This window comes from Hyla sarda, chromosome 6, assembly GCF_029499605.1.
Source record: "Hyla sarda isolate aHylSar1 chromosome 6, aHylSar1.hap1, whole genome shotgun sequence".
NCBI lineage: Eukaryota > Metazoa > Chordata > Amphibia > Anura > Hylidae > Hyla > Hyla sarda.
The window spans coordinates 272887917-272903474 of NC_079194.1; the positions used below are offsets into that span (position 1 = coordinate 272887917).

At 43.5% G+C, this 15558-nt stretch overlaps 1 protein-coding gene across 2 annotated transcripts; it reads right to left on the minus strand.

Moving 5' to 3' along the window:
* Nucleotides 1-3033: 3033 nt before the first annotated feature.
* Nucleotides 3034-15557, minus strand: BANF1 (BAF nuclear assembly factor 1). Of its 2 annotated transcripts, none has more exons than XM_056527335.1 (3): nucleotides 15418-15557; nucleotides 5181-5321; nucleotides 3034-4615 (listed from the first exon to the last, which is right to left on the minus strand). In XM_056527335.1, the coding sequence occupies exons 2-3, from the start codon at nucleotides 5304-5306 to the stop codon at nucleotides 4469-4471; spliced, it is 273 nt and encodes a 90-aa protein (XP_056383310.1). In that variant the 5' UTR covers nucleotides 5307-5321; nucleotides 15418-15557; the 3' UTR covers nucleotides 3034-4468. The 2 variants fall into 2 exon arrangements, with proteins under 2 accessions (XP_056383310.1, XP_056383311.1); XM_056527336.1 differs by having other exon boundaries at nucleotides 15387-15420.
* Nucleotide 15558: the final 1 nt, after the last annotated feature.

Consider the following 15558-nt stretch of genomic DNA (forward strand, 5'->3'; position numbering starts at 1 on the left):
CGCCCTCAGTCAGTTTTTTAATAATGCCCATATTGAGGATGAGGCCCCAAAATTGTAAAATCTCTGCCTCATCCACTGGGCGCCACACATTTGGTTTAGTGTATTGCGAGGTCGGATTGGAATCTATAAATTGTGTGGCATATAGATTTGTTTGCTCAATCATTCCCATGCTGACTGAATTTTTTAAGTCAGACTCCGTATAACCCTCCACATTCATATGGATTCCCACATCGAAAGTGAATTCCGGAATCTGGGGTGAATGGGATTCTGTGGGAACCCAGTTACGAATTGCAACAACGTGATCTTTCCCTGCGCTGTTCCTCAGACTCCTCATCGCTGCTACCACTGGAAGACGGAATTACAAAACTACTCCCCCTCACTTGCACTCCCAGCGTCCGAGCAGAGCATAGCGCCTGCTGGAACTTACGCTAAGATGTTCCCTGATGCTAACTGACTAGACCTAACTTTCCACTCCTATCTAACACCCTACACCTAACCTAATTATATACCTCGGTAGCTTACTACATTACTATCTAATAAATATATTATATATATATATATATATATATATTTTTTTTTTTTTAAAGAGGGGGGGGGGGGGGGAGAGACAGGGTATGAAAGGGAGGGGAAGTGGTGCTTGGTGTGCAACTGTAAGAGGGTTAAATTAGGAAATAGAGGTCTGGAGTATGTTCTCTCAGACTGCTCTCTAACACAGCTCCGATCTCCTACACATACGCTGACAGGAGTTAAGGAGATCGATGCTGCAGCAGGAGAGCTGCTCGCCCCGCGTGAATAGAACACTGTCATTGGTCTGATAAGACAACCAATCACAGCAATCATGGGGCGGGGACCGCTCTGATTGGTCCTCGCCCCACGAGCAGTGACCATCAGCTATCTGTGACAGGAAGCATCACCCTCCTGTCACCACCATTTAGGAGCAGTGACAGAAGCATGAAGTATACACATCCAGGTGCCAGAATGGCCGCCCAACCTGGGCGTCTATACTTGTCCATGGTTGTTATCGAGTTAACTACATTTGTTTGCATAAAAAGAATCCCCCTTAAGTTATCTGTGATATTACCACTGATTATTAATGCAATACCGCCCAGTATTTATAGTGTATGGATCCTGGATGTAAATCAACAACTTGCAACACTAAGGCTGCATTCACACCACAAATCGAGCCTACAGTTGCCGGATCCGGCTGGGGAGGGGAAAACTGGGCGCTCCCACACCCCAGCCGGACCGGCGCTGATCTCCATCCAATTTAATGAGCCGACCCGAGTCAAACCGTGACTACTGTTGGCTCATTTCTGCCCTGTATCCGGTTTTGTGACCAGACCTAAAACCGTAGTATTCTACCGTTTTAGGTCCGGTCACAATCGGATACATTTGTGTGAACCCAGACTTTTTTCCCAAAACAGTTCCCGTATACGTTTTCAATGTGAAAAACGTATGGAACCGTATTGCAAACTATATGCATTGACTCTGCCAAACGATGCATCCGTTTTGAGTCTTGTATGGTTTTGTCTTTTTCCCATACCCAAAACAGTAGCCTACCACGGATTTTGGTCCGGGTGAAAAACCGTATGTTTTTTTTTTTTTTTTTTAACATGGGAGTCAATGGGAACCGTACAGCACCGTATGTGCGTACGGTTCCATCTGGTTTGCATTATATGGATGCCATAAGTATAATTTTGATTAGTATCACCCGCACTACAAGCCTGTATGACAGGTTAGTGCATGACCGATTTCCTTTAAGGGCCATTGTTTTGGGCTACAATTCCAAAAGTACTTTTCTGTCCCTTACATCAGGCATTGACTTTTGACCACAGTATTTTTGCAGATGTTTTGCCAGTCTTTGCATACTAAGATATGGTCAAGGAATCAGTAGATCCTAGCACCCTATTATCTAAGGTCACAGAGGTCACTAAATTATTTCCATTGGGAACTCTCACGTCTGACAATCCACACCCCTAAATCAAAGAACGAACAGCACAATAAAATGTTTATCTACGATGATATAAGCTATAATATGGGAAAAGAGGTTCATTACCGCAGATGGCAGGAGAGTCAGGAAAAGCTCAACTGGACTATGTAAACATAGAAGTGTTCTAATCCTTTTATCCAACCCACAAACATATACTACGATAACGTACCATAGATGTGCTGAGAAATAATATACACAGGAGCACAGCGGGAGAGATTTACCAAGTGCCATCAAGTTCATGCACATATAATTATTAGTTAAAAAAATTATTCTTTTGACACGTCAGTAGTTTTGAGTAATGAAAGTCTAGTAATTTGTGCTTGGTTCTCCTTCACAGTCTATAAGTCCATACAACACACGTGTAGCTCACTTTACACTTATTTTTCCTTTTAAAGGGGTAATCTGCCCCTAGACATGATATCCCTATCTAAAGGATAGGGGATAAGATGTCTGATTATAGGGGGTCCAGCCGCTTGGACCCCCATGGTCTCTAGGCCATCACTGCAGCGTTCATGAACATGTTTGTGATATAATGGCACGCCTCCTCCATTCTTGTCTCTAAGAGGGGACATGACGGCTAGTACACAGCATGAATAGAGGGGACAAAACGGCAGTGGTCACCCATCAACCGGCACAGAGTAGAGTTCGCTCCGTCTCCAATTATGGGGTGAAAGGCCAGAGATCGTGAGAGGTCCCCGCAGCCGGAAACCCCCGCGAACAGACATGTTATCCCCTATCCTATAAACAGAGGATAACATATCTAGGAGTGGAGTATCCCTTTAAGAAACCACCCTCATAGTGCACTTCATTTCAGTTACTATGTGGACACAAAAAAAAAATCCAGACACTGTGAAACATTTTGTATATACAAAAGAAAAAAAATTATAAAAATGCTAATCTAACAAAGGAACATTTCAACCATATTTTATGATCCACTAATTGGATTAATCCTGAGAAGAGTCCAGTTTTAGTTCCGTTCACAAGGCTGTGTAAAGACTGGGCATTTCTTTTATAGCAAATTACAGTGAATAAAATACAGCCACTATTTTGGTATGTTTTAATTTTAAAACCAGAATTAACATTTAGAGGTAACATTTGAGAAAGTTACAACAGCAGGAAAACGTTCTCAGCATAAAAAAAACAAAGTTCTCGTTTTATGGTCTGGTGACTACGTAGTAACTGCATTTATGTATAAAGCTTTCATTTCCATGTGTTCATCTGTAAATAAACTACGAAGCAATGAAATTCACCAGCTTAAAGGGGTACTCCGGTGGAAAAACTTTTTTTTTTTTTTTTTCAACAGAAGTAATTTACAAATCTGTTTAACTTTCTGGCACCAGATGATTTAAAAAAAATATATAAAAAAATTTAAAAAAAAAAGTTTTCCACTGGAGCGTCCCCCCCCCCCCCCATAATGACAATGTTTACCTGCTAATGTTTTACTTTATTACATTCCCAATTCTGCCTTGAAGTCCCTTCAACTCCACATGGCAAAATGTGTTTAAAATGCTAATAAAACTATGAGAGGCTGAAGTGGCCAATTTCAGTATGACATTGCTATCATGTATGGCATTGTTTCCCAACCAGGGTGCCTCCAGCTGTTGCAAAACTACAAATCCCAGCATGCCCAGACAGCCTTCGGCTGTCTGGGCATGCTGGGAGTTGTAATTTTGCAACAGCTGGAGGCACCCTGGTTGGGAAACACTGATGTATGCATTTGTACTGTGACAATTAAAAATTTCAGTGTATCATCTATATTAAAATGTAATATACAGAACGCGTGAAACTCATACAGCACCTTTCCTACAGAGAAAGTCACCTGCTATGAAACAGCTACTTAGTGCAATTCATCATTCCACACTAAATTGCCTCTAAGGCTTTGTTCACGTGTGGCTGATCTGTTGTGGAATTTCAGTGTAGATTCTGCAACTCAGTACAGTAAAAGTCAAGGGATTAGGGTCTTACAAAAGCCATTTACATACTGCAGAATGAATTGTAGACTACATTTCACACTGTACATTACACTTACAGCAGGATCAAAACAGGGAAGCTTTGGTGTTTGGCATATATGCCATGCATCAGCATCAAAACTGTACTGTGTGAACAAAGCCTTATGAGTGTCAGTTTTATTTTCCAAAGGCCCTGTGATAATTTCCTTTTCGTACTGTAGTACTACGCTAGTCTGAAGTAAAGTTTGGCAACATTAGCATATCATCTTCACAAATTAAAATTTGGGGACATAAATTGATGACAAAATAATGCAGAAAGGGCTCATAAATTAACACTTAGAAGCTACTGGAATATAGGGAGTTGCTGAGGCCATGTGGCTGTTTTGGTTTTTTTTTTTTCTTGGATTTCGGGTCTTTTAGTATCAGCAATCCAATGTATTAACACATCATCCTTGCTCAGTTGGATAGTCTAGCAGGCAGCAATAAGAAATGGCTGGGCCTGGACTTCAGAGGCTGTAGTTGGGAAGGCTTACAAGAAAGCATCACACCATTCCTTCAGACAGGAGGAACAATCACGTGCTTGTTTAGCATTGGCTCCACAGGTGTCCTTCAACCAATCTCTAAAAAGCTCTTCATCTTTCCTTAGTATAAGAAACTGCCCTAAGATGATATAGGCCTAGAAAAACAGAGAAATGGTGCATTAGGGTAACCCGTGTAATGAAATGAATATATATGCAAGGTTTACTGCTAGGATTCCGAATTAACCACAGCCCTGAAATGTAAACAATAGAGCAGTTGTGACAATTATGGGGACGATTTATCAAAACTTGTGCAAAGGAAAAGTTGCCCATTTGCCCTTAGCAACCAATCAGATGGCTTCTTTAATTTTTTCAGAGGCCTTGTTAAAAAATTAAAGAAGTGTTCTGATTGGTTGCTATGGGCAACTGGGAGACTTTTCCTCTGGACAGGTTTTGATAAATCTCCCCCCATAAGTATATTTAATTGAGCTGCGTTTAAGACTATTCCATAAAGTGCTTTATGGAAACTGAATACATATACAGCAAAATGTAGGTGCACTTGAAAATATCTCACGCAAGACTTGAATGAAGAAATGTAATAGCTAGTTCTATCAGTGTCTGGATTTGGCGACAAGCCATGGCAAACATTACATCCAAATGGTAGAGCGCGTAACAAATGTAAATATATATATTTAAAAAAAAAACCACAAAGTGCAATCTTACCTTGTCAAAGCCCTTATCTGAAAGCTTTCCTCCCAGTACCTCACCAATGCCAGCAACAGCTTGCACAGACTTCTCTCCCATGGGCTCGGCCACAAAATCCCTATGTTTTTGCGATGTAGAAGACATCTTTGCTGGCTACACCTAAAAAAATAAATGAGTATAATCACAAAAGAAGCCTTGTTAAAGAAATATTATGCATGGGTTTTATATGCAAAAAACATGTACAACATCATAAAGCAGTTTGGTTCCTGCTAGGCCAGCATGTGTGAATGAGGCCTGAGAGGTGTGGTGAGTGCATGCACATATGGATAACATAGGGGTTTACAGGCAATTTAAAAAAAAAATAATAATAAATAAAAAAAATCCTACAGTCAGGAATTAAGTTAAAAAAACAAAACAAAAAAACCTTTACTCATCCCTCAATTCACCACCATTCCAATGTTTTATCCCCCTGCCCCTAGAAGTGTTACTTAAATTGAATGATGTTGCAGCCAGTTATTGCCCCCAGCAGTCACTTTTTGTTTTAGTCGTGCCTTCTAGTCCCTGTAGAGCAGTGTTTCCCAACCAGGGTGCCTCCAGATGTTGCAAAACTACAACTCTCAGCATGCCTGGACAGCCAAAGGCTGTCCAGGGATGTTGGGAACTGTAGTTTTGCAACACCCAGAGGCACCCTGGTTGGGAAACCCTGCTGTAGAGAACTATTACTATGCATGCAGCTCTATGGCCCTATACCTGCTTGCAAGTGGCCACCACAGCGCCTCCATGGACGGTCTTCCAGTCTCCTAAAGAGAATATTTATCTGGTAAAGCAGCCTTGTTGGAGAGGAGACCTGAAAAGAAGATGTCACACTAGTTTTCTGCCATTCAGGAGTCGTTGTGCAGGGCTCAAAGTACTTCCTCGGCTGTATAACACTCCTGAATGGCAGAACACTAGAGTGACATGTGATACTTTTCATCATGTCTCCTCTCCAATATGGCTGCTTGACCAGATCTCTTAAGGAGACTGGAAAAGTTGTGTGACAGGCACTGTGTACTTCTATTAAATTACTTCTAATTTAAAAATCTTAATCCTTCCAGTACTTATTAGCTGCTCTATACTACACAGGAAGTTCTTTTCTTTTTAAATTTCCTTTCTGTCTCACACCTCTGTCCATGTCAGGAACTGAGCAGGATAGGTTTGCTATGGGGATTTGCTCCTACTCTGGACAGTTCCTAAAATGGACAGAGGTGTCAGCAGAGAGCACTTGTGGACAGAGAGAAATTTCAAAAAGAAAAGAACTTCCTCTAGAGCATACAGCAGCTGATAAGTACTGGAAGGATTAAGATTTTCATATAGAAGTCATTTTCAAATCTGTTTAACTTTCTGGCACCAGTTGGTTTAGAATTCCCCCCCCCCCCCCAGTGAAGTACCCCTTTAACCACATCACCTGTCAGTGGCTAGTCACGAGGCAACCATACATTTCAGACAGTCAGGCATCTAGTTTGGCCAACTTTAGTCTAAAGTGTATGGGCACCTTGAAGGTGTTATTCACAATTACAAAAACTGTGCTGATTTCTTAAAAATAAAAAAAAATAAAGAGGAAAGAAATAATCAGCACCACTACACACCTGTTGCAGCTCATACTTCAAATTACCAAACACAACCTGAGGACAGGAGTGGTGCCAATGATCAATTGATTTTGAGGTGTGGAATCCCTATGTGACGGCAGTGTGAGATCAGTGGCCCAAAGTCATTTAACCTTTTCAAAACACCAGTTAAATATTCAAATAGGGAAAAATATAAGCAGGTGGCAAGGTTGGCACATTTTTTTTTGCCCATCCCCCCTTTTTTTTTTTGGGACAAGGCTGAAAACAGTTCGTTATTATGTAGCGGCCCTTATGCTTTCAAATTCCGCCCCTTGGTTAGGCCAAGTTCACATTGCCGGCGGGATCCGCTATATGGAGCTCCGTTGGCAGTTCTGTCGATTATAGCGGAGAAAAATAGTGCATGCACTAATTTTTGTTTTCTCCGCCAAAAAAAAAAAAAACGGATCTCCAACGGATCCCATTCAAGTCAATGAGATCCGTCGGACCTCGTGTAGTCCATTGTGCTCCAAACCACCTGACTGGCACAAAATAAAAGTGTCAAATAGACCCAGAACAGAATGGAACACAACAGCAATGTGAACTTCACTTTAGTGGCCCAATGGTGTTTAGATTTTTGAAATCCTCAGTTATTTAATAAAAATGCAGAAAATATAAGTAGTTGCAAGGTCGGCACCGGTTTTCTTGCTAATCCCTTATTTGGCCCAGGCTGGGAACAGTTGGGTATTATGAAGGGGCCCTTAGTCTTCATATTTCCGTCCTCACCTTAGTGCAGTGTTTTTTCCAAACACTTTTTTAACTCCTTAACAACCCATGATGTGTATACACATCATGGTGTCATTAAGGGTGTATGGCACAGGCTCCAGAGCACAAATCAATGCAGTCCTATTGAACTGCATTGATATGCATGAGGAATCTAATGATTTCTCCTAAAGTCCACTAAGGGACCAATATAGTGTAAGAAAATCAGTCCACGCTGAGATCCTGCTTCCCGTGACCCGGACCACGGAACGCAGCGACCTATATTGAGCGTGAGTGCACATATACCCCTTCTGTACTATAAGAACATTTTTAATAAAAGGTTTAACGCACGCACATTAAAAGGAGGACTCCCGTTTATAAAAACGTATCCCCCACAATCTCCTGCTCTGCGTCCCCACTGAGTGAAAACAGTGGTGTCTACTTCAGCACAAAGCTGCGGCCAACATGGCCCCTCCATGCAGCTCTATGGCAGAGTTGGAGATTTCAGCACTCTGTTTCTCCCATAGAGCTGCATTGAGGGGCTGGGTCGACATGCCTCATTCAGGAGGAGAGCCGGACACCGTCCGGGAGATTGCAGGGGTCCCAGCGGTCTAACCCACAACGATCTCACACTTAGGACAAGTTATTATAAATGTGAGTTCTCCTTTAATCCCTACCATATCAAAAGCTTGCGTTCACATGGCCACTTGCCCCGTTCAGTTTAAAAAAAAAAAAAAAAAAAACGATTTAAAAAACTGGATAGAAAACGGCTGTTTTGAACAGTTTGTAACAGTTTTTTTTTTTTATTGGAATGAAAAAAAAAAAATCAGCCACCTACAGACTCCTGCAGCCAGGACTAGTACTACTCCCATCATGGAACAGACTTGTTTCCATGGTGGGAGTAGTAGTTCCTGGCTGCAGGAGTCTGACGGCGGCTGGGGAGGCTACATTAATGCTTATACTACTACCCCCATCATGGAACAGACTGCTCCATGATGGGGTTGTAGTACAGGGGCTGAGAGATTGATCGCATCGGGTCTCACTTCTGAGACCCAATCCGATCAGAAGTTATTAAGCAGGGGAGCGGGCAGCATGGTCCGCAACCCTGCGATCACCGATGTATTTTACTTTAATTTTTAAATTCCCCGCGTGGAGCTCTGAATGGCCGGTACTGAGGAGTCAATCAGAGCTCCCTGCAGAGATTTTTAAAATGGACAATGTATATTAAAAGCACTGTGGGGGGGGGGGGGGGGAGATATATAGCACTATATATCTAGCCCCCCAGCGCAAAAATATATACACACACATACATATAATTTATTTATATTTATATATTTATATATATATATATATATATATATATATATATATATATATATATATATATATATATATATATATATATATATATATATATATATATATATATATACATACACACACACACACACACACACACACACATATATATATATACATACACACACACACACCCCGTATTTATCGGGGTATACCACACACCCTCATTTTACCAAGGATATTTGGGTAAAAAAAAGTTTTTTACCCAAATATCCATGGTAAAATGAGGGTGTGTGTGCGCGTGTATACCCCGATACACCCCCAGGAAAGGCAGGGGGAGAGAGGCCGTTGCTGCCCGCTTCTCTCCCCCTGCCTTTCCTGGGGTCTAGAGCGCTGCTGCCGGCCCTTCTCTCCCCCTGGCTATCGGCGCCGCTGCCCGTTCTGTCCCCCTGACTATCGGTGCCGGCAATGGGTACCGATAGTCAGGGGGACAGAACGGGCAGCGGCGCCGATAGCCAGGGGGAGAGAAGGGCCGGCAGCAGGGCTCTAGACCCCAGGAAAGGCAGGGGGAGAGAAGCGGGCAGCAACGGCCTCTCTCCCCTAACCTTTCCTGGGGATGTATCGGGGTATACACGCGCACACACGCACCCTCATGTTACCATGGATATTTGGGTAAAAAACTTTTTTTACCCAAATATCCTTGGTAAAATGAGGGTGCGTGTTATAGGCCGGTGCGTGGTATACCCCGATAAATACGGTATTTAAATAAAAAATAAAAAAAAAGGGTGCATACAGTGACATTAACTAGTGTGATATATGACTCCAGAGCACTTGTCTATTGTATACCTAAATCCCCTGAAGAAGTGTAAGGGGTAATTCTTTATACCATACCCCTACATAGAAACACGTTGGGATAAAGGGAATTTTTTTTTATATGTTGTGATAACAATTGGTATTGAGGAGCATACAATCACAGATTGGTGATAAGTTGATTACAAATTATTGTCATACATCTATGTAACTTGCGTCATAGTGGGCTTAGAACCCCTATGTAAGCCGCAGCTTACGTGATTTATGCACGATTGTTTTTGAACAATTTTTTGGTTTTCTATAATTGTTGGAATAATATTTTAAGTGATATAATTAAAAGTTAAATTTTATAAGGCACCTCAGTCCTTGGTAGGGACAACCTATTATTTTCTTCATTTATTGCCGAGAGGTAACATGCACTAAGCAGGCAGATGTATGGCATATATTTCATACATATAGCTTTCTACTCACATATAGCGCCGCAGTAATGACATATGCGCTGGCGGAGGGTATTTATTGATAATTGTGCTGGCAGGGGGGTATATAATTATAAAGGCGCAGGTTACATTATAAATGCGCTGGTGGGGGGGGGGGGGGGGGTCACACACCCATTATCCAAACACGCTGGGGGGTTAGATATATAGCGCTATATATCTTGCCCCCCCACAGAGCTTCTAATATACATTGTCCATTTTAAAAATCCCTGCAGGGAGCTCTGATTGGCTCCTCAGTACGGGCCATTGAGAGCTCCCCGCAGGGGAATTGAAAAATGAAAGTAAAACACATCGGTGATCGCGGGGTTGTGGACCATGCCGCCCGCTCCCCTGCTTAATAACTTCTGATCGGGTGTCAGAAGTGAGACCCGGTGCGATCAATCCCTCAGCCCCTGTACTATAACCCCCATCATGGAACAGAGTCTGATCCATGATTGGGATAGTAGTACGAACACTAATGTAGTCCACCCAGCCACCGGCAGACTCCTGCAGAAGGGGAATTACTACTCCCATCATGGAATAGACTTGTTTCCATGATGGGAGTAGTAGTAGTCCCACAACACTGTAGGAGTCTGCTAGTGTCACCTCTTCTGAGCATGCTTTTAATTTTAAACCCGGTTGCAAACGGATGACATTAAAGGTTCATCCGTTTGCCATAGACTTCAATGTTAAAATTATGATGTCCGTGTTTTCTTCCGTTTTTTTCACGGCCACGGAAGAAAAAATACTGCATGAAAAAAACGGAAATGAGTGCAATCGGGAGCACACGGATTGTAAAAAAAATCCCATTGACATGAATGGTATTTTTTTTTAATCGTTTTTAATCCGGCTTTGCAGATTCTAAACGGAACTGAGACAGGGATAAAAAAACGGGGGCAAAAGGCCGTGTGAACGCACCCTTAAAACTGTCAGCCAGTTCATTCACACTAAACCCAATACAATGGGTTATAGTGTGGGTGAACAGGAGTCCATACATGGTAGGGCTGGGCGGTATACCGGTTCATACCGAAATTTTTGTGCTGCAAGATATGAAAACCGGTGCCGACCTTGCAACTACTTATATTTTCTGCGTTTTTATTAAATAACTGAGGATTTCAAAAAGCTAAACACCATTGGGCCACTAAAGCGAAGTTCACATTGCCGTTGTGTTCCATCCTGTTCTGCCCAGCCCCACGCTGTCCCCATCAGGGTACTACTCACATGTCACCCGCATGCGCTGTCCTCCTCTTCCTGTTTGTTTCGGCCGCCGGCGCTGACACTATACTGTGCGGTATCCCTATGCCCGGGCTGCAAAAAACAAAATAAACTTTAACTCACCTCCCGGTCCGGTACCGGCCTCACTTGTTTCCTGGGACGGGAACCTCGGACAGCCGTCAGCCTATCACCGGCCGCAGCGATGTTCCGCCTCGGCCAGTGATAGGCTGGCTTCTTACATGACAGTGGGCCCAGCCTATCACCGGCCGAGGCGGAACATCACTGCGGCCGGTGATAGGCTGACAGCTCTCCGACGTTCCCATCCCCAGCGTAAGGCCGACGTAGGTGCGTTAAAGTTTATTTTGTTTACCTTTTGCAGCCCGGGCATAGGGATACCGCACAGTATAGAGTGCCAGTGCCGACGGCCGCAACAAACAGAACGAGGAGGGCAGCGCATGCATGTGATATGTGAGTATTTACCCCGATGGGGATGTGGGCTGATAATATTGGGGGGGGGCGGCTAGGAAATACCGTTCTATAACGCGGAACCGCCAAAAGTTTAAAAAATACTGTGATACACACATTTGGTAATACCGCCCAGCCCTAATACACGGGTCACTTTTTCTTAGGTTTTCTTGCCGCCAAGTTGTCGTCCGCTAAAGTTCCGTAATTTTGGCCTTCATTTGTGCTCTGAAGGCGGGTCCCCTACCGGCAACCTTCCTTTGTGTTCCGGAGGAAGGGGCCCTAGCCCGCCCCCCCCTTGTTTGCATATTAATTTTCCCTCTGAGGGCAGCGCTGTCTGCAGAGCACATGCACTGAAGATTTTACCTAGCTCTTGCATCCTGATGACGTGAGAGCTGTGCGTTGGGAGAGAGCTCTGCAGAGTGTAACTGCACATGCGCCGGTCCCTCGCTACACCCGGAAGTAGCGAGACTTCAGAAAGGGGTACTTCCAGGTGTAGCGAGGGACTGGCACATGCACAGTTACACTGCACAGAGTGCTCTCCCGGGTCGCACAGCTCCCACGCCATCAGGATGCGAGAGCTGGGTAAAATCTTCAGCGCATGCGCTCTTCTGGGAAAATGAATGTGTGAACTAGGAGGGCAGGTTAAGGCCCTTTCCTCCGGAACCCACAGAAAGGCTGCCAGTGGGGGACCCGCCTTCAGAGCACAAAAGAAGGCCAAAATTACGGAACTTCAGCGGACGACAACTCAGCGGCAAGAAAACCAGTGTATTGGGTTTAGTGTGGGTGAACTGGCTGACAGTTTTCCTTAATTAATCCATATAAAAATGCATATTAAGTGCATAATAAAAATGAACATATTTGAAATCACCACATGCGTAATTGTCTAAAATAAGTAATAGTTATACCAGCGCTTCCTATATGGAATTCCCTAAAAAGGGTATAGCTGCCAGGTATTTTTATGGAACCCTGAGGACCATAAAATAGAGTGTAACTCAAAATGAATAAATAGATAAAATATCAGCGCTATAGGATCAATATATTTCATTAAAGGAATAAATAAACAGACTATGAAAAAAGGATATAAATATATCTTAGTAGCAGCAAGAGGGGTTGATGTAGGGCTCAATTGGCCAATGATACTCCTGATGGTTGAAATGAGGTAGCTATAAAAAAATATATATATTGGGAATGTAGAAGAGTAAAGTTTCTCCAGAAGTGTCTATATAATGCTTATCTAACAGTAAAGGTATGTTTCTATACCTAGTTGAACAATGAAATTGGGTGACTACTGATGTCCCTACCGAGGAAACTACATGCAGGAATAAGAAGGTGGAAAAAGTGCGCGCCTGAATTAAAATAGGGATAGACCGATATCGTTTTTTTTTAGGGCAGATACCGATAATCTGCGACCTTTCAGGCCGATAACTTATACAGATATTCCGGTATAAGTTATCGGCTATTTCCGCCCCGCCCCGCAGAAGCCGCTGCAGATCAATGATTTAAAGCGGGTGCTTTAAATCAATAAACTGCAGCGGCTTTTGCAGGGCCAGAGGCCGCCACCCGCTTCTCTCCCCCTGCCTGTCCCGGGGTCCTCCCTAGTCCAACTACCACCGCCGCTGCCCCATTGCCTCCCCCATCCCCAGTTTTCTAATTACCTGTTCCCGGGGTCCATGCTACTTCTGGCTCCGGCAGCGTCCTGAGCTGTCACTGTGCGCACTGACAGTGACGTCGCGTTGAGGACGTCACTCGTCATTGCGCTGCGTAGCGCGCAGGAGCCCGAAGTAGCGCAGGCCCCGGGAACAGGTCATTATAAAACCGGGGATGGAGGAGGCAATGGGGCAGCGGTCTCTGGCAGGAGGGGGGGAATGGGGGGCGGGGCATTATCGGCAAGGTAATTGCCGATAATGTCCAAAATCGTGAATATCGGCCAAACCGATAATCGGTCGATCCATAATAAATATGCATTGTTCTCCCAATTGTATAGATAAAAAATTAAAACTTTACACCTTCTTATTCCTGCATGTAGTTTCCTCGGTAGGGACATCAGTAGTCACACAAGTTCATTGTTCAACTAGGTATATAAACATACCTTTACTGTTATATAAGCATTATATAGACACTTCTGGAGAAACTTTACTCTTCTACATTCCCAATATATATATTTTTTATAGCTACCTCATTTCAACCATCAGGAGTATCATTGGCCAACTGAGCCCTACATCAACCCCTCTTGCTGCTACGAAGGCATATTTATATCCTTTTATCATTTTTTCTTTATGTATTCCTTTATTGATATATATTGATCATATAGCGCTGGTATTTTATACATTTATTGAAATATTAAAATTATTTATCCTGTACTGTGAATGGCCCAAACATAACCAGAGATTTGCGTTTTTCTTTATCACAATGGTACCAATAAAGAGGCCTGTGGAAAATGAAAGAAGCAATCTGATTGGTTGCTATGGACAACTGCACCACTCTTCCTCTGCACAGGTTTTGATAAATCTCCCCATCTAAGTCTAGGTTCAGACTACAGAATCTCCGGGCAGAAAATTTCCGCCCGGAGATTCCGAGTGCGGCCAGCGCCGACTGAATCATTGGGCGCTAGGACCGCGCGGACACTGAAGTCTCCAATAGACTGCAATGTGTTCCGCGAGTATTTCTGCCTGAAGAGCAACGCCATTCTTCAGGCGGAAATTTCCAAGCGGATTTTCCGTTCACAAATTCCGAAGTGTGAATTTGTGAACGGAAACCCATTCACTACACTATACATTTTAGCAAACGGAATTTCTGCCTGTAATTTCAAAGCAGAATTTCAAGCGGAAATTCCGTAGTCTGAACCTAGCCGTAGGGTCTATTCACACGTACTATTGTGCAGATTTGAAGCTGTGTTCAGCTGCATCAGAAAATCCTGCGCAGAATACTGTACATGTGAATAGTCCATTAGGGTACATTCACACGTACAAGATCTGCTGCGTATTTTCTGCAGCCGATTCTGCTTCCCATTGAAGTTAATGGATAGGGAAATCAACTGCACAAAATATGCAGCAGATCTTGTACATGTGAACGTACCCTTAGAAAGATTTTTTTTCAAAAGCCTGTATAGAGGAAAAGTGGTGCAGTTGCCCATAGCAACCACTCAGAAAGCTGGAATCTAAAAGCTTGCTATGGGCAATTGCATCACTTTTTCTCTGCACGGGTTCTGATTAGAGATGAGCGAACTTACAGTAAATTCAATTCATCACGAACTTCTCGGCTCGGCAGTTGATGACTTATCCTGCGTAAATTAGTTCAGCCTTCAGGCGCTCCGGTGGGCTGGAAAAGATGGATACAGTCCTAGGAAAGAGTCTCCTAGGACTGTATCCACCTTTTCCGGCCACCGGAGCACCGGAAAGCTGAACTAATTTATGCAGGAAAAGTCATCAACTGCCGAGCCGAGAAGTTCGTGACGAATCGAATTTACTGTAAGTTCGCTCATCTCTAGTTCTGATAAATGGCCCTTAATGTCCACATCACGGTAACCGAACACACCCACCACCCCGTCAACTAAAAGGCGCATGAGACTGTGGGCGCCGCCTCCAGACGCAATGCCACAGCCCGGCCTACACTACTATTACTTTTTGCCTCTGTGCTCCGGTAACTGCTCACCTCTATCCGCGCGTCTTCCCGCCAAGCCAACCGCTCACTGAGCAAACACTTCCGGCCAAAACTTTAGAGCGCGCTTACTACTTCCGCAGACGACAGGATGGATGGTGGAACGTGCGAATCACGAAAACAAAGAGGGGGAGC

Excerpts from the sequence above, each read along its gene's own strand:
- BANF1 (XM_056527335.1), bottom strand. The coding sequence starts at position 5,306 with ATGTCTTCTACATCGCAAAAACATAGGGATTTTGTGGCCGAGCCCATG. Across the intron at positions 4,616-5,180 it reads CAGATAAGGGCTTTGACAAG|GCCTATATCATCTTAGGGCA; the intron begins GTAAGATTGCAC and ends CTGTTTTTCTAG.